Raw genomic sequence first — 19252 nt, 5'->3', positions numbered from 1 at the left:
AGAATAGATATTACAATGACATCTACTGGGAAATAAGCTACAGGAAAATGGAATAGCATATATAGCCTACACTTCAGAGCACATAAATTTAAATTTGACAGAACAACTTAGTTGTTGCACCTGAGAAAAAGAAAATTAAGATTTCTCACTGAAATAGACACAACTCACTTGCAAAAACGTATTAGCTCATTCACTTCAAGAAAGAATTGCAGACCTAACTAGTGAGAGCCCTGAGAAGAGGAAAAGCTCCTAAATTCAGTGTGTTGTGATGATGTTTCACCTACTGACATGGAGTTTTGCTTTATAAAGCAGCCCAATAACTGAAGTTCCTGGTAGGGATATCCAAAAAAATTTACAAAACTTGGATTACCAAGCAAGAGGTCAATTTCAGGTGTGCAATTAAGTGTGAAAACACAGCATTTGAAACAAAATTTAAAAAAAAAAAAAAAAAGCCATCAGCCTCCAGACATAGATTCTACTGAATAAATCTGCTGCAAACACGGTATTTAAATCAATGTTCTTCATCAAGAAAATATTCTGCTGAACACAACAGAGTAAGATTTCACTTGCTTAAAGCACTGACTGGACATGTTCTTTCCTTACATAGGCACCACTTTCTGCCTCAGCACTAAGCCACAAAGATTAATAACTGTAAACTCAAGTAAAACACAAGCAATGGACAATAAATTTCAGAGAGCTGATTAACTGTAGGATGCAGAAGCTTGCTACTCTGAATTAAAATTCTTGATCAATATAATTCAATAACCACAGTCTGAAAATAAACTATAGAAGGGAACAACTAGAATGCCACTGATAAGCAATATTTAGTGTTACGACATTTATTTTATATTAGCAACTTGCATATTTACAGATTTTATTTTCATACCTACACATACAGTATTCCACCAGCAACTCCAATTACCGCTAATAAAATGGCTCATGCTATTTCCATATCCACTCCATAGAGGACCAATCCAGCACTTCCTGAACTCCACGTTGAACTTGTGGCACTATTAAATGCATTCAATTAGCTTTCCTGGCAAAACAGGCACAGGTGATGAAAAAGGAAAGTACATTGGTTGAGTGATAAATCCTCCAGCAACTTTGCCAGCTTCACTGACTCACTTAAAGGAAACTGTTCTAGATTATCCTCACTAAATTTCCCAAACCTAAGGAGCCACTTTGGTGGCAGCCAGGTGGCTGCAGGAGCTGTTCCCACATCAGACAGAGCCAGTTCTACACCCGCTCCAAAAGAGCCCCACCACCGGCAAAAGCCTGGCGGCAGGTCTGTGACAATGTATCTACCAAAGGGTAAAAACGCCGTGAAGCAGCTGTGAGAAAAATGTGAAAGGAACAACCCTGCAGAGTAAGGTCAGAGAAAGAGGAGGAGGAGTTTGCAGGCACTGAAGTGGAGACTGCCCCGCAGGGCATGCAGAATCCCCGCCAGGGCAGGTGGCTATGCTCTGCAGAGCCCACAGAACAAGCTGCTGGCAGGAGCCGTAGCCTATGGAGGGAAGTCCCTGCAGGAGCGGGCTTTGGGCAGAACAGTGGCCTGTGGGGCACGCACAGGAGCAGCCTGTTCCTGCAGGACTGGGTGCTTTTGGCAAGAACCCACACCAGAACAACTCTTGAAGAACTGCAGTACATTGGAAGGACCCGGTATTTGTGCTCCAAAGTGTTTTGGAGCACTTTGTGAAGGACTGTACCCCACTGGGGGAGGCCACACTGGAGCGGGGGAAAGACTGTGAGGAGGAGAGAGCGGCAGACAAAGTTGTAAGAATGAACTAGAGCATCCCCCATTCCCTGTTCCCCTGTGCCACGGGAGAGTGAGAAAGAATAAGGGTTAGAAATGAGGGACAGAAGGAAGAGGGGAGGGCTGCGGGAAGGTGGGTTTAGTTTTGATTTTGTTTCTCAAAAACATGTCCTAGTCTATTTTTAATTGGCAGTAAATTAAATTAATACTCCCCGAGTTGAGTGTGGTTTGCCCGTGACAGAAATTTCTGAGTGACCTCCTTGTCCTTAACTCAACCCATGAGCTGGGGTGGGCTTTTTGTTTGAGGGTTTTTTTGGTTTTTTTCCTTACTTTCTCTTGTTGTTCAGCTGAGGACTGAGAGTAAGAGAACAGCTTGGTGGGCACATGGCTGACTTTCAGGCTTAATCTGCCACTGCATACTTCAAATTTAAAATCAAAGAGTTTCATGAAGTCCTACCATAGGCTGATGGAAAAGATAAATCCATTTAATATTCATTGAACTTAGGAGCGAGACAGTATATAACACATTGCCCATCTATTCATTACTACTGTCTTACTAGCTTCATAGGTTTTTTTTAGAGTTTCAACTTGTTATCATCTTCCTGAACTTCTGGACTAATATTCACTGAAGCTAATCAATATCCACTTCCATGCCTGCAGAACAAGCGTTCCATCAGTGCTAAAATTAATCACCCCTTCACTGAAGTTGGATTATAGAATAAACAAGCTTAGGGAACAGAAAAAGTGAAAACAACTTTTCTCTGATATTCACACTTCCGATAATTAAATAGATTTTACAAATCTAACTCAGTCACCTCTGTTAAGGTGATACATATCTTCAGTAAATTGAAGAGAGATCATTCTTGAGCTTGTTTATAAACCATAAAGCCTGCAATTCCCCCTATAATTACACAAGATATATACTCGTACCGGTCATTACAAGCGACTCCATGGAAATTTCCCATTACTAAAGCTGTAACCATTAAGCTGCTGTTTGTAAAGATCACTATTCCTGTAACTTAAAACTAATACCGCTAGTAGATGCCTTATTCTCCTGTTCAGCCTACTGAAGATGCTTCCAAATCTACACCCACTTGGTTTTGTTTATGAGATCTAAGTAAAATTAACAGATATGTGGAAAGCAACTATGAAACTCATTGATTAAAAATTACCAAGAAACAAGTAGTTTTCACCTTTATGTCTAGTTAAATAAAACTGTCTGCAGGAATGAAAGCAGGTAATTTCTCGTAATCAGCAGGATGGACTACTAAGAACAAGAATAAAAATCTTCTTTCTACCCTTCCCCTCACAAACACCAGAAGAGTTTCTGTATATAAAACGCAAACAGTCATGGCAACATGAAGACTGATAAGGGAGGAAAATCAGAAGCGCCCTCTTCCTTTTCAGTCTCTAGAGCTGACAAGTAAAGCATAATAATTTTGAACAACTAAAACATACAGAGCCTTTTAGAAGAATCCAGCCAACACAGCTGGATCAGAGAAGTCAGAGGTTCCTTCTGAAGGCTGGGCAGGGGACAGAGGCTTGGCTTTTCACTCATTTCTGCATGCTGCGGTGGAGGGACCTCCCCCCACCTCAAATCTCTCCCACCAGACACTTACAGGCTGAAATGTCTCCACCTGGTAATTTTTTCTGACTCTTTCAACAAAGAGTTACAAACACATGCATTCAGTTCCTCTAGAAAGCTCCATGCACTGCGCAAAATGAAAAGCTGATTTTTAAAAAGAGCAATGATAATGAGAAACAAACAAAAGATTATTCCAGAACAGACTTATACAGGACAAGCCCAAAGAAACTTAACAGGGCAAGGCAGTGCTGGAATTTATGTCAGTATTTCAGCAACAAGATGTGCAAGTCACATAATTCTATGGTCTTGTTACTTACACTATCATAAGTAGAAATTTTCTTTATGATACTCCTGAACAAAATTAAGCAGGAATATGAAAATTTTGTAAACACAGCACACTGCCCCAATATAGCTATTATTTGCTTTTTATGAAAGACCAAATAAATCAATGTTTAAGACTGCAAATACCAAGTACATCAAATAATCAAATTTTATAGAATTACTCTATTGCACGTTTAGACTGAGACTGAATTTGTATCAGAGGGCACAGCACTCGTACATAAAGCATCAAACAGACCATATGAAATTTAACCTGTGATAGACATTGTGTCAGATACCACACAAACACCCTCCAAAACAAAAAAGCTTTTCTTCCCTTTCTCCATAAGAAGCAGCATGGCATAAAAATAGCTGTATGATTCCTCCAAGTTACTAGAAGAATAAGACGTTTTTGACACGAAGAAACTTTTCTTTCCCCAAACAGCAGTCTTTTCTTTCACTGTTGCAGGTTCATTTACTATATATTTGCTGTATTTCCCATGATTTTCCACCAAATGTAAAGCTGATGTTCTCTGATACACTACCACACACAGACTCAAGGGAAGGATAACATTTTATGTAACATTCCCTGTTGCTAAAGTAATCGAGCTACATATCAATCAAAATTTGGATAAACACTGACAAAATTTTTAAGAACAGATTTTTCATTTCATAAGCAGAAGTCAAACGAGTTGCAATTGCCACAGTTCTACGTTGCGACTATGAACTAGCAATTTCCTCATATATGAATTACATGTTTAATTATTTTGAAGCTGCAATTAGGTTGCTGGGGGGCAGGGAAGAGAAAAACCCATTCGCTTTAGCACTGAACTTCAAATTCTGTTACACTGGCCTATGCCTCACTGGCTTTGCAACAGTTTTTGTACTGGACAATAAAACTTCAAAGCAGCAACTGGCACAGGGAGTGGCTTGGCTACTGAAATAGATAATATAGGCCAATGAAGGGCCTTCAATGTCCCCATCCCCACAGCACCTACCATCCTGCAGATAAACTTCAGGTCTCAGGCACATTCTGAGCACCCCTAAACCTCAAGATTATCCACAACAAATCTTCTGTCAGCAGTGAAATACTACAGATTACAGGAGAATTAGTTCATCTTCATTACAAGACTTTCTGGACGATTTTTCTTCCAAGCATGTCAGAGCACTTACAAACCATCTTCCCCAAAAAATTCAAGGCTACTATGTTGAACATAATTTGGACTTCTTTCAGAACATGACAACTTTGGAATAATAAATATTATTAGAAGCAAAACCACAACCATCCAAATAACCAGTAGTTATTCCCATTAATCTGTTCCTCTCCTTTAGATAAGAAAAACCCAGCTTTTTATAGAGATCTGGTGCAGCAGTTTACATAGGTCTGGCACTATGAAGGTGGGGCGAGCTCGCTGACAGATTTGTTACTAGGACACTCACGTCGCTAAATCCAGAATCCCCTCACACCGAACCTCTTCTCCACAACAAACCCACTCTGTGATGTCTTAGAGCATCCCAAAAGCCGAAGCCTTTTGCCTGGTTGATGTCCTCCATTCCCCACTTGCTTGCAAATTTAAGCATGTTGATGCTGTGACCAGTACTGCACCTCACAGTCAACGCTCACAACATCATTTCATTCTCCAATTCTCACCTCCCCCTTAGAGCTCTGTGCTGTCACGATGCTTGGACTAACTGCCAACAGTCGGGATATTGCTGTGCGGTGGTCAGAATCCATCAGGCTGACCAAGAGTGTCTCATTCTTTTCCTTCATTTCCCATCTGTTTGTATCCATCTCCTAGACCATCCTTATGGACTGTGTGCTGTCTGGGGCAATAACCTTTTTTTTTTTCGTTCTCTATTTGCACAAAACAGCATGGAGTCATCTTCTGCAGTTTTCATTAAGACATTAAAAGTGGAGCTGTTCCACAGAGATTTTGTGAACTTCGATTTATAAAAAAAAAAACCCCAAAAATCAAAGAAAAAAAACCAACTACAATCAGTTCTTCCTATCTGGTTCTGCCTTCCAATACTTCTCTCCCATATTCCAGAAAAATCACTTTACAAGAAAGCAGAAATTTAAACACATGCCATGTCATAATGTAAGAAAATATTTCAACACGGCTCTTAAAAACCTCAAGTGACACTAATTCAACACCAGAAAAGTTATTACATAATAAAATACATATATATAATTTTACTGTAATTGACCTGTTTTGTAAATGACCCAAAATATGCAAAGTCTTCTCTCTAAAGGACAGCTGGTCATTCAGCAATTCAAAAGAAACAGTCAGAGCTTTTTTACGGGGACATTTAAAATATTCTCTGCCTCTAGTTAAATAGTCTCTCCCATTTTCACCGACAGAACAGTCTCACCACAGATCTCATCGCTAGCTGCCCTCTGGAAGCACACAAGCAGTGCCCTTAGGGAACTGAATTCAAAAACAATTCTGGGACACTCCGGAATTCTCCCAACACTGACACCACAAATCCACGCCATCCCCCCACCTTCTTCTCCTGCACACTCAGACACGTCTTAGGATGTCTTCTCGCGTTTGGGGGCAAAGTTTTCATTTGGCCCTATTATCACCATCAAACTAAAACAAGAATATTTTGCCTTTCTTTCTACTAGAAAGAGAAATTGAAAAGCAGAGTCCTAACACCAGCCTGGCTTTAGAGCAGTCACTGCAAAAACCACACTATGCGGTAGCAACTTGCACTTCATCCCTTTCTCCCTAATTCTGTACCAGCTTTACTACATCACGCTTCCATCCTGCACCTACCACTTGGTAGCTGCCGTTCCTATGGAATTCCACAGTCCTGCTCGAGAAGGGAAATACAAACGGACAGACATAACCCCACTAAAGCATATGACATACTGCTCTAACAGGCAGCAATACTGTATTTGCAGGAATCAGCTGTGCCCTCGGTTTATCACATCACCTCAGCGCCGGCAGCAAAGGAGATCAGAATTTGCGGAGGGAACGAAAAGGGGCGACAGAGACACGATCTGAAATAAACACTCACTCACAAAGTGTAAGAAATTCGACTTAGGAATCAATTACATATTTAAGCGCCTCGTCACGCCGGGGTAGTTCACGCTGGAGGTGAGGCAGCTTTCCCCCCCCCTCCGCAGGCTGCAGCAGCCGGCGCTGCCCGCCCGCGGCGGGCCCGGCGAGCGGCGCAGCCCCGCGGGCACGGCCGTGAGGGCGCGCCCCTGCCCGGCCCCGGCCCGCACGCACCTGGATGTAGTTGGTCTCGCAGTACTCGGCCACCCGCTCCAGGTTCGTGTAGCTGTCGAACAGGGCCCGGCGCCCCCCCGGGATCTCCTCCTCCAGCAGCATCTGCAGCTCCGCCATCTTCACATCCTCTCACCGTCCGTCCGTCCGTCTGTCCGTCCCTGGCCCCCCGCCCGCTCCGCGCGCTCCCCCCGCCCCCCCGGGCTCTGCCCCCGCCGCCCGGGCCCGGCCTCGCGCCGCGCGCACGGAGCGCGCGCCAGACCCCCACCGCGGCGGGGGCGGGGCGCGGCCGCGCGCCGCCTCCTGCGCATGCGCCGCCTCGCGCGGCCCCCCGCGCGCCCGCTTCCGCGCCGGCGGCGCGCGGGGGGCGTTTCCGGCGGGAGCGGGGGAGGGGCGGCGCGGCACGGCACGGCACGGCACGGCACAGCCCCGAGCGAGCCCCGGTACCGCCGTCCCGGGAAAGGATAAATAACCCCTCGTGGGCTCCTTTCGGCGACTCCCGCCTTCCTTTTGAATCCTTTCGCCTTAACTCACTCGCTGGCGGGTTGCGGCAGCGCGCCCTCCAGAGCACGGGGCTGCGGCCTGTGGGGCCGTTATCCCCCTGGGGGCTCGGTGCCGTGTGAGCGCCGGACCCTGCCGCTCCCGTACGGCTCTTCTAATCGCCGCAGGAAAAACAAAATGTTTCCTCTGTGTGCATCCTCTCTGAAAAGCTGCTGTTCTACGGGGGCGTGAGGAAGGGCGAACTCCCAGCTTTCCAGCCTTGCCAAAAAAGCACATAATGAAGGGTCAGCAGAAAGAGAGGAAGGACAGCCTCGTGGCTGAAGCACTGCACTGAAGCCATCAGTCAGAACGTCTGTTCGGACAGTTCCTGGCTTCAACACTGACATCCTTTATTTTCCCAGGGAAGTCACTCTACGATTGCCATGAAAATGCCCACCCTTCGAGGAATGTGCAAGGCTTTCCCTCACAATTCCTCCACCTGAACCTAGAAATAACCTTTCGCCCACAAAAAAAACCCCAACCAGCCAGCCCTCTCAGCAGAAGGGTCCCAGCTTTCTGCAGGGGAGCTCATTTGTCTCTTTGAAATGAGTTGCAGCTGTGATTACTCACCTCGTGTTCCCAGGAGGCTCCACAAAGCTCCTGTTGCCTCTGTAGTGCAGCCCAGGGCTCTGACAGAGGAGCCTGACGCTTTCCCAGCCCTCACGTTACAGACACTTTGGTAGCTGGCCAGAGAACATCCAGCGCTGCAGGACCTGGGCATCAGTCTGCTCCTACAGTAACAATTGTTCTCTTGCTTTGAAAGGTGTTGCAAAGGCATCTAGATAGATATGCCTGACTTCTGGAACTGCAGATTGCAAACACCTGGTGGGGTCGGGCCACAAACTAGTAGTTTTTGTGGCCAGTCCTTGAAAATTTCTTCCTTTAAAGGAAAAAGGAGATAGAAATCCCTGCCCTGAAGGTCATTTCTTCTTAGCTTGCTTAGTTCTCCCATATGAAGGATGAGTCAGGCACGGTGTTCATCATACTGATGAAAAAACCATCATATGCAAAGCATTTTCCTCCCATTTTAAAATGTGGTCTGAAATTCACAACTTCAACTACATGACTTTTCTACAGGCAGTTAGAGAGCCAAGGGCAATTTGCAGCTGTAGCTGTAATAGTCTTACTCTCACAAAAAGGCTTAAGAACCACAAAACACCCTGCCAGAGACACCCACCGTGATGCACGTGGGAGGAGAGAGGCGACTGCTCACGAGCACATGTGCTTCACTGACCACCCCTGGGGTCCCTGCGCACCCCTGGGGTCCCTGCACACCCATGCAGTCAGGCTGCCTGCAGTTCTCCACAACAGCCTGGCATTCTGCCCTAAACCCACAAGGAGCAAAGAGGTGTTGTGCAGCCTCATTCTTGGTGCCCTCTACCCACAGGGTTTATAAACCATGAGTTACACATCCAAAAATACTGGGTTTGGGGAAGTTAATGAATCCTGGTTGTCAGCTGCCCTGCGGATTGTTAATGCATTTCTTGAGCGGTCTTTTCTGCGATGGCTCAAGGAAGGACAGCCAGCCAAAACAACTCAAGAAGCCTTGGCTGCTCCAAGCCTTATCCCACACCTCCAAGGATCATCCATGGTCAGGCCTCCACATCCCCCCAGGGTGTGCAGCCAATGGATAACGCTTTCACAGTTTGGTAACAGGCCCCATGCTCCCTCCTCCACTGTAGCTCAGCTTGGATTCTGCCCGTGTCACATCTGCTGCTGCAGTTGCAGCTCCAGGGGTTGCTCATGCCCACGCTTCCAAGACTCTTTGTGTTTGTGCCAGGCTGGAGGCAGGCTGAGGCTTTCCTTCTCTCCTCATTCATTTGCTTCTCAGGTGTGAAGTCAAGCTGTCATTTGGCAGCTCCCCAGTAAACCTACATGATCTTTCTCTTGGCAAAAGGAGAGAGCTGTCAAAATGTAAAGGAGAAGGTTCTCCAAAGATACTGTTAGGAGTTTCAACTTGGATTAGCAGAACCGGAGTGTAGGGGGAGGGAACTGTTGTGTCATCTTCTCTCTGTGCCCTTGGGTGCCACCGGGGCCTGCTTCCAGTGGAGACCTGTGAGAGCCCATCTCCTCTCAGATCTGCACTCAGCATCAACAAACGTCCTTACAGGCAGCTCCCACCTGTGGGTCAGGCACCTCCTGACCTCTCAAGGGCTCTGCCTGTGGTTCTTAGGGTGTAAGAAAAAGCATTATCTGAAATACACACACAGAGCTGTTCACCAGAGTAGCTGGACTAACCTGTCTGCATAATCAGGTGCTTGTTATCACAGCATGTTTACATTTTAATAGGGTACTCATTTATGGATTTAATTTTAAACATGAAGAACCCTTCTGTCAGAATAATGACCATGCTATAATCCTCTGTATGCATACAAAAAATAATTAGAAATAGTGTTTAAATTAGATCAACTGAATCCAACTAGCACTTCCCTAAATTTACATAAATTACTTCCCATCTGTCAAGTGATGTGCTAAACTAATTTTAAGTTTTTATATTCCCTCGGCCCTAATTTATTACACACTTTAACTTCTCCAATTTTTTTCAATCCTTTTGTGCAAGATTTTCCCTTATATCAATATCTTCAGGACTGAGAAGCAAACATTTTTTTTACCTGGCAAGCAGTCTAGAGACTTTAAATTGGAGGTCAAGATCCAAAAGCACAGGGAGACCACTGTTCTTCCAAGTTCCCTCACATGTCAGGGTTTTTACCTCTGCCAATCCCCAGAGGAGCCCCCTCCTCACAAAAACTTGCACAGATGAGCCAACCCATTGGTCACACGCAATCCTGCAACTGGGCACTCTGCATGGGTGTCCCACAGCTACAGTGAATTATCAATCCTTTATTAGAGAAAAGTAATAATGGGCTACCTCAAAGGCCACCTATGTTTTACACACAGCAAGAAATCATAAAGTCTCTTTTATTTTTGTTGCTTTACAGAGAACTGAACAGCACAGTCACCACGTAAGGGATGTAAGTAAACATCCTCTTTGGACAGATGACCCGGTCAGAGCTCAGACAGATCCTGCTGCAGGTTTTCAGTTCACTTCTTTATATAACGGTGCTCTAGTTTTATGAACATTTTTCCTTTTATCTTTTTCACTCTTTGTAAACAGCAGAACAAAAGCTGAAAATCCCTGTGCTGCTGCATCACATGGAGTTGAGCAGATTTGCAGCTGGATAAAGGACAAAGGACTCTGGCACCAAAGTTTTGGTCATGTGCAGTGATGATATATATAGGCCCATGCCCTTTAGGAGGAAGGTAGCATTTACTGGAGGAGTGAGGGAGGGAAGGAAAATTGGGCAATTGAAGAAAACAGTCTGTCACTGATGTACCTTCCCTCCCCCAACACAGACATAGTCTTCACGCTTGGTTCACGTGGTGATTGGGTCTGCCCCTGCCCGCCTAGCCACTCTTTGCCAGTCTCATAATCCAAAGCTTCTGAAGCAAACAGCAGCTTATTTAACTCCCATGGCTATTCCAGAATGCTGAGGTGGCCTCCCAGCACAGAATGCAGCTCATACTGCAACAAATGGTACCAGGATCCCGAGGCATCTTAAACACTCAACCTCCAGTGCTCTCTGTAAACCAGATTGAAAAACCCACACACCCTGAAGCTGCACATTCTCCTCCTGCTTCCTCAGGCATTCAGCAATTTGCTGGGCAATCAAGATTACAACCACAGATAACCTCTCTGCTTATGAGAAACTGCCGCTGGCTGAAAGGCTTGCTGCACAAAGGTACCGAGGTGACCGACAGAGAAGCAAACACTCTTGGAAGTGTTTGCCCTAACTTTGCTATTTCAGAACCACCTGGTGCATGACTGACATCTGATACCTCAGAGCATCTCCGGAGAGGAACAGGACATGTTGCAGAGATCCAGACTGACGGTTGGAGGGCACGTCTTATTCCAAATCCCAGGCTTTTTTCTGGTTTTCTGCTCAACTTTCTTTCAACAGAGCACTGTGTGAGGACAGAGCCAGTACAAGGGGAGGTACACTCCCAGGAAGGAAGAGGTCAAGCCAAATAGGAAAAATAATTATCTCTTTCTAACATTTCAGACTTTAAAAGGAAACAAGCAACAAATGGTCTCAAAGAGAGGCCAGCACAAAGCAGAGTTGCTCATCAGTTTCCTTCCAAGGGTTCAAATGACAAGCATTCAGGGAACAGGGGAGGAAAGAACAGCTCTAATTTGTTTTTCCTGCTGGTATTTCTTCTCTAAGATGCTAACCCAGACCAACTGCCAGTCCTTTTCCACTCTGTCCTGACCCTGGGGCAGCCCCCAGGTAAGGTCTGCTATGGCCACTGAGCCGCTGAAGGGTAGTTAATGCTCCAGTACAGCACATACAAAAATTCACCCTCTCTGTACTATTGATTCTGGCATACTATTACTGAGTTGCTGATGCTTTTTTCACATTTTCAAGTTTGATCTGCAGCAGCTGCAACAGTCAGAACCCTTCTCTGAGGTCTTTGCTTCATTCTGAAATTAAAGTTCAGATTTTTAGGTACCCACAGAACTCCAGGAACTCACCCCCTGGAGCTCTTCCAAACCTGTTCTGTTTGTAATCCTGCTTTTACCACATAAACCACTTCAAAAATATTTTATGACCTTGCATCTTCTTAGGAGCCACCAAACCCAATGTGTGTTGTTTCTGTAACTAGCATAACTCCCTTGCATAGGAAGCATAATTAATCAGTCATCCTTCTTTGAAGTCATCCTTCTTACTTCTATCACACATCTGGACAAGTAATCCCCTTTCTCAAGGCTGTGAAGGCAGCTTCTCCCTGCACAGCTTCTCTTCACTGCTACAGTCTGCATCTCCCTCCTTCCCCCCACTGCTCTGTCCTCCTGTTTGGCAAACATACAGGAGCATTTCAGCCCTTTCTCTCACCCACAGCTAATTCTGACAGTATGGCAACAACTCAGTGCCAAAAATCTCAGTGGTGCAGTCCTGCCTAACAGGAGGTGGGGGCTGATGGCTCCCCATGGGTGCAGTCGTTTCACCCACCTGAGTCTGAATCCAGCTTGACAGAAATATTTATGCACAGAAGGCATCCAGGTCTCCCCACACGTCTCCTCTGAGAGGGAGCTTAAAGGCCTTATTTATTTCAAAGGCAAAAGCATCTCTGAATCATATAAGTGAACTGTTAGCAGGAAAGAGTTAAGAACCTAAGCTGTACTCATCCTGCTGTAAATTAGTCTAAGTTGTAATCTGCACCCTGGACCAGATTTGACAGAATGCAAACGATGACTGCCATGTGTCAGCATGCAAGGTTTGGTCTGTCTCATACAGGTATAAGGATTTTTTTTCTATCTTCATCTATTTAGGACTGGGCTTTCCAAAAAACACAGTGGAGGATTCACACCCCTGAATTCAAATGGAGCAGGGTAACCTAACCTATTTTGCAGATGCCAGCCTTAGCTAAGAAGATTCTAGTGAATTAGGACTGAGCTGGGTGTGCAACTGGGCTGCACAGCAGCTTAGGACATTGGTTTCAAGAGCCCCTCTCAGACTACTGCTTCCCCAGCTAGGAATGGGATTGCTGCAGGAGACATCCCTAGGGTGAGGGCAGAGGGGAATGGCTGGAAGGCCACAGGTTGGTCACTTCACCTAATGGGAGTCTGGGGTATTACTGATGGATAAAAATAGCTGAGCTCTGGTAATCAAAGTAATGGTACAAGCCTGTGCAGATCCCTGGCCTCACATAGAGATTTATTTGAATCAGGAACACCAATTCATCCTCTCTTAACAGCCTCATTCCCTGCTCCGTGTGCTCACTACCCATGGGGCTCAGCTACGCAATCGTTCCCCTCCTTCCCTCTCTGTGCTTTCCTGCAGCGTGTAGTCGCTAAATATAATCTGACAGCTTACCTTCTCTGCTCCAGAGCCTCAACATCCATGCACTACTTCTCTGTGCCAGAAGCCCTATTTTACAAGTCTAACCATAGTCTCCCTCCCAGCTCATCTTGTATCAAAAATGAGCACGTCTCCAAGTCCTCTCTCTTTCTATATCCGGCACTGTTGTCGGAATGGGCTCACACTGCAACAACTGCAGTAGCACATCCCCCAGAAACCTAGCAGCCTCAGAGCCACACAACCAAGAGTTCATTTCTGCAAATGCCAGCTAGCCCTTAGGTCTAATCAGTTCATCCACTTACACTAGTTACAGTTTTGGCTTAATTCTAAGTCTCTTTGAAGCCATCACACACGTATAATTTCATTAGATAGTGGAGTTCTCACATCCAAGTGATACCTTACTACTTTTGTGCCCCTTTCTGCCTCACCAACTTCAAGAGGTGCCATATTCCTCTAATGTGCACTTACTGAAATGTCACTGAAACCTGTTTTCTAGGTGTATTTCCTGACCTATTGCACACCAAATCTCAAGGCCAAATCTCTTAATTTTATTAATTCCAAAAAAATCTGATCCTTGTCAGTGTATGTGACATTTCCAGCGAAAGAGGTTGTTCAGCCACTTTTTAGTCGCGCTCCTTGATTCAGAAATGCAGAGCTCATTAGAGTACTCTTGTTTAGGTATGTACATCGCTAGGACAAAGGGATTATTCCAGGGCACAGACTGGCTATCATCTCTAATATGTAGGAAAAGGAGCAGAAGAGCAAACACATACAGCTGGCGTGCTTTTGCTTCTGTTGCCAATCTGATATTTCAAGCTGTTTTCATACAAAGGAAAAAGCAGAATGGAGAAATCCTTATCTTAAAGAAATGGCTGGGAGCTCAGTGAATTCAGCAGCTCTTAGGATAAAATACCCACAGTACATTCCCCCTGGCTGCCTCCTCAGGAACCAGCAGTATTTCTCACAGCTTTCCATTAACCACTTTTATTATCTGAACGTCTGCCCACATAAGTAATTGAGTGAGTCACATCAGCAGAAGACTTGTGGAGTTTTATGAGGAGAATGTACTGTAAAATTTTTTCAAATCAGAGTTTAATTTACAGAATGAGGGTTTTTAGCTCTGGTGACAATTTCAAGACCAGTGCAGCAGTAGTGAGAGAAAGAAACACAGAGGTGATAAGGATTTCCAGTTCTTGAAGGTAATTGAGAAAATGTGATTGCTCAGCTCAGTTTGCCATACTAGAACAGTACAGCTATAAAATACATAAATATATATATATATATATAAAATATATAAAAAACATGCATGATGCATGTTTGCAGTATTTTCATCTTTACTACGTAAAAGTCAAGCTTCCTCAAGCAAAAAAGACATTTGCTGTGAACTACAGTATATATACAGCAACAGGCCCTACCTACTTATCACTGCTGGGATATGAAACCAGAGGCCAGGCAACTTCTCTATAATTCCCTTTGTCTTTGCATTATGGCAACACTAGACTTACAAAGACATCTAGGTGTTTAAATAGTCAAGCAGGTGCTTGACTGTTTGGGAGTGTTCAAAATCCAAGTATCTAAGCACATCCAAAAATGTGGGTTCCAACAACCAAAAGCCACTAGAATTTCAGTGTGCCTGTGCCAAACTAATATATTGGATAGTCAATGGTATTCAGTGCAATTGTACAGCATAAATAACAGTCATGCAAAGGATTGCAGAACCAGGCCCATGCCTGAGGTTCATCATTTAGAGTGTTCTGTTAACAAGCAATTGATCTTCTCCTTCCTTTTAGAACAGTACATCAAATCCAGGTGCAGGGTCTGTCAAATTCAGTATGAATTCTGCACAGCAGAAGAACAAAGTGCTCTCTCTGCTCCCAAATACCTTGCTTATCAATGAATGTGGGCCGGCTGCAAGCACTGGTTTCCTGTGATATGCAATGGTGTATTCTTGCAGGCATCCCTGTCAGCTCCTGTTGGCTCACATGGCTCACTCCACTCCTCCCAAAGTACCTGCTGCTGGTAGGTTTTACCAGTGAAGATGTAGGGAAGTTGACAAGTCATCTCAATCTCTTAGATATGAGCCTTGCTTATTCCGTACTAGGTCTTGGCCAATATTAAACAATGCTGCCGAGTGCCAATCCCCACACTTTTGACAGTATGAATTTTGCTTTTTTAGACATCTTTATTTGCATCCTCTCCCTCCCATCAAAAGATGGCCAAAAATGGCCAAATATTACTTACTTTTTTCTCTTATTATTACAATACTATTTCCCTTAATATTGCAGTTTGTTCCTTTCCTGGATTCGTGGCCGAGGAAAGTCTGGTCAGGAAAAAAGCCTTCATGGGTGAATCGTCCCATCTGTTTTCTGTGTGACTATTCATTCCCTCCCAGCCTCCCCTCCCCAGGGTTTCTGAATACAAAGTACTTTAGGAATCATTTAGTCTATTGCTGAAGCACAGGGCCTGAGCTAGCAGGTACACAGCACTGCTGGAGTATCTTTTTCCATCAGTTAAATTACAGAACTGAATCCAGTTGATGGCTGGGCTCACCAAGCTCTCTTTCAAAGAGGATATTCAGGGCCTTCTGCTATAAAACTCTGAAGGGGAAGATGATCACTTTATCCTTGCTGCAGTGTCTGAGTCACCACTGAATTGGAAGCAACTGTTTAAAAAAAAAAAAAAAAAAAAATAAAGCAAGCCTATTTTGGTGAGACTTCAAAGTTGGCAGCCAAGCAGGCACAGCATTGGATGTGCCAGGCTTGTGACAGAGCTGACCTGCCTGGATGCCAGCAGGGAGGTGGGAGCAGAGTGTGCTAGTGCCCATGAGTTGCTCTGCACTGCAGAGACTGGAGCAGAGAAGCTTCAGAAAGGTTCAGAGGTGGCCCCAGCACTGATAGCCCGTATCAAGAGCAAGCATTTCCTGCCTAATGTCACTGAGGCAACACTTATCCACCTACAGGGATGTTTCACTGGCATCAAAGTAACCCAGACATTCACCAGGGACATCTTTTAGCTGGTTTCTCTGCCCTTTCAGTTCTGCATCTTCTCTTTGGCCAAGGCCAAAGGCCTCAGCTACCTCATCACCACTACTATCACTTAACTGTACATCAATTAAAATTGAGATTTTGTGCCAAGTTACACTAGTTTTAACGTAAAATCCTGCAAGATTTGTCCTTGTGACTTTTAAATGCTCTAGCATTGATTTATTTGAACTACTTTTCCCATTAAAGAGATGATCAAGTGCTTCGCCAAAGATGCTGGAGCAGATATAGAACCATGACTGATGCTTCCTGCCTCCTGAAAGCAAGGCTTTCATTACAGGAGCATTAAGATCATAGAAATCACACATACTTCATTTATCTTGGGAGCAGGCTCCTCTGTAAAAGAAACTGGAATGACCTGAAAAGTAGGGGGAAAAATTCTTTCCACTCCAGCCCTCCCCCAAATCTTTTTGTGGGAAACACAACTGTGTTTTTGATGCTAAAATTCACAGATTTAAAAATACTTCTCTTCAAGGAATGTTGCCATGGAAACCTTTACCGTATCTCCTTCCCCACCCTCCGTATGTGAAGAACATTTTCTTCGTCTTTTTTCTTCCTGTATGTGGTAGTTCCTCTCCTCTGTCTGCTACCACCAAAACCCTGGCATTGAATTCTAAGAGATGTCAAACAGGCCTTTTGTTTAGTTGAAAAGTCATTGCTAAAACCACTCCTGAGTGTGTCAAAGATGGGTTCTCTCAGGCTCCAGAGAAATGCCTGGTATATTTTCTAGCAGTTCTTGCTTTGAACTAGTGGAAAGAAGCAACAGGAGCTGCCACGGTCATTCCTGGTAGCATAACCCACAAGTGATGAAGATTTTCCTTTATGCTTTCCTGAAGGTACTGCTCTACCCCACTCCTTTTGCCCCAAAGCCACAAGAGGATCTGAGCACAAAAAGGAAGCCAGTAATTGACTATGCAGGTGGGAGAGTGTTTTCCCAATCTGGACTGCCAACAGCCCCAAGTTCATGTAACTGCACAGCGAGTGGGGGAGATGGCACAACAGCTGCCCAAGAGAATTCAAATCAGCAAACATCCACCCTGCCCAATAACCAACATCTACTTTTGCAGCAAGTAGGACAGAAACTGCCAAGAGCATCCTTTCCATGTAACAGTGGAAAATTAAACGTGCAGCCCTAAACTCTGTGGCATGTGGCACAGCCACTGCCAGCAAGTCCTTAAACTGCTGGGAACAGAAGGATAATCCTGTTATTAATAGGATATTAATTTGCAATGGTGCTTCTATATGTAGCTCCTGTTAATGAAAACGCAGAGATAACAGCATTCATGGATATTTTGGAGGTAATGGGAGGCTAGATCAGTAAACTGTCTGCTCTGCTCAAAGCTGCTAACAACTGCCTCACCAGTTGCCACCAGGACAAGGGGCAAAAGTAAAAGGCTTTGCCAGCCATAAAGAGCATGACAATGGCCTGGCTGCTCCCACCACTTGTGCTGGCTGCCTCCTTCTGAGGGCAGCAGCTTGCATAGGCACAGAGATACACTTGGCCTCTTACCTTTCATGAGTTCGCAGCTCTCTGTAGAAACCTGTCCTACAGTAAGAGTATAAGGAATGAAATGACAACTTTTCTGTGTGCTTTTAAAAACCATCCTGTCAAATTTGTAAAGCAGCTTGCTGGTGTAGAGCAGGAATATGAAGCATAAAAAGCAACAATTCCCTATATTATAGAAGCAACCCCTCACTCTTGGCTTTCTTCCTAGACCAAGATTTTTTCCCACAGGTTGCAATGCCTGTATATATTCCCATGTAACAGGCAGAAGGCATCTCTGGACTTTTTACGTGTCCTCAGTGTGTGTGTCTGAGCAGCAGTGACAAACCCCTGTGCTCTGTGCACTGGACTCTGGGACTGGTCACCTCCAGCAGAGCAGTGCTGACTCGGGCTTTCCCCGGGCTGGCATCAGTGCTGCAGCTGCGACTGCGATCTTGAGACATGGCCAGCAGAGACTCCCCCTCTCACACATCTTCTCCTCACAAAACCTGCAGGAACACAACAGTGTACACAATTCAAATCCCTGTCGAATGCAGCTGATTTGGACCAAGAGCTCAGAAGTTAGTTCTTGTAAGAGAAAGGGGAAAATGGCCAAAAGTAAGTGGGAAGGGCGCACACCCTGTGAACACAAGCGTTCCTTAGGAAACCAGGTCAAACAAGAACCAGTGACAGTGCATGCCAGATAAGAGCTGAAGGCAGAAATAGGAGGAAACTGGTATTTCAATCTTCAAATCAAAATAGATCAAAACTTCCTAAGAAAGCTCCATTCCATGAACATCCCCATACAAAAAAGAAGAGTATGATGCACAAGGATCCACAGCTGAGCTGATGAGTGTTGCACTACACCGCCATAGCTGGGCTGTCTGAAGAGACTGACATGCACAGAGCAAGGAATGGAAACCTACAGACCTCAGCGAACAATGCGGCTGTGACCTCAGTGTCACTCCCAGCAGTACATTACAAATGCCTGGGAGTGCCTTACCCCCCTCCTTTCCCTCCATACTCAACACATTTCCTTAACTGATGAGTCAGGGTGGGTTTTTGACAGCAGTTTTGAGCACACACAAACTGATCATTGCCTTTTCCAGCACACTGAGCCATATTCTCCTGTATCAATCACGGACTCCTGCAGCAGGCTTGATCACCAGCCCGGACTGAGCACAGCGTATGGGTGCAGGCTAATGGAAATGTCATAACAAATTATATGGAATCACTTCCATTTTTGACTCCTGGAACTGGGGAAGGGGCAGTTGCAAGGCAGTTTGATCAGCTCCAGCAAGGCAGAGAAATGCTGTAGCAGAAATCTGGACAATTACATTTGGGAAGCTTTTCTAGAGTTTGAAAGCTTCATTCCTAAGGCAGATCTTCATCACCCAATTATATTCCTTGTTCAGTTCCTAGCAGGGACAGTGCTATC

General features: G+C 44.9%; 1 protein-coding gene across 18 annotated transcripts in view; it reads right to left on the bottom strand.

The window, feature by feature from the left end:
- Positions 1-7059, bottom strand: part of ABI2 (abl interactor 2) — a 65010-nt gene extending 57951 nt beyond the window's left edge. For all 18 annotated transcript variants that reach the window (XM_040068995.2, XM_040068998.2, XM_040069004.2 and 15 more), the window contains exon 1: positions 6896-7059. In XM_040068995.2, the coding sequence (XP_039924929.1) occupies positions 6896-7012 (117 nt within the window). In that variant the 5' untranslated portion in view covers positions 7013-7059. The remainder of the gene's footprint in view (positions 1-6895) is intronic.
- Positions 7060-19252: the final 12193 nt, after the last annotated feature.

The sequence above is a fragment of the Hirundo rustica genome, chromosome 7, assembly GCF_015227805.2.
Source record: "Hirundo rustica isolate bHirRus1 chromosome 7, bHirRus1.pri.v3, whole genome shotgun sequence".
NCBI classification, from domain to species: Eukaryota; Metazoa; Chordata; class Aves; order Passeriformes; family Hirundinidae; genus Hirundo; species Hirundo rustica.
The sequence above is the reverse complement of the archived record's forward strand: the minus strand, read 5'-3'. Positions and strand labels throughout refer to the sequence as shown.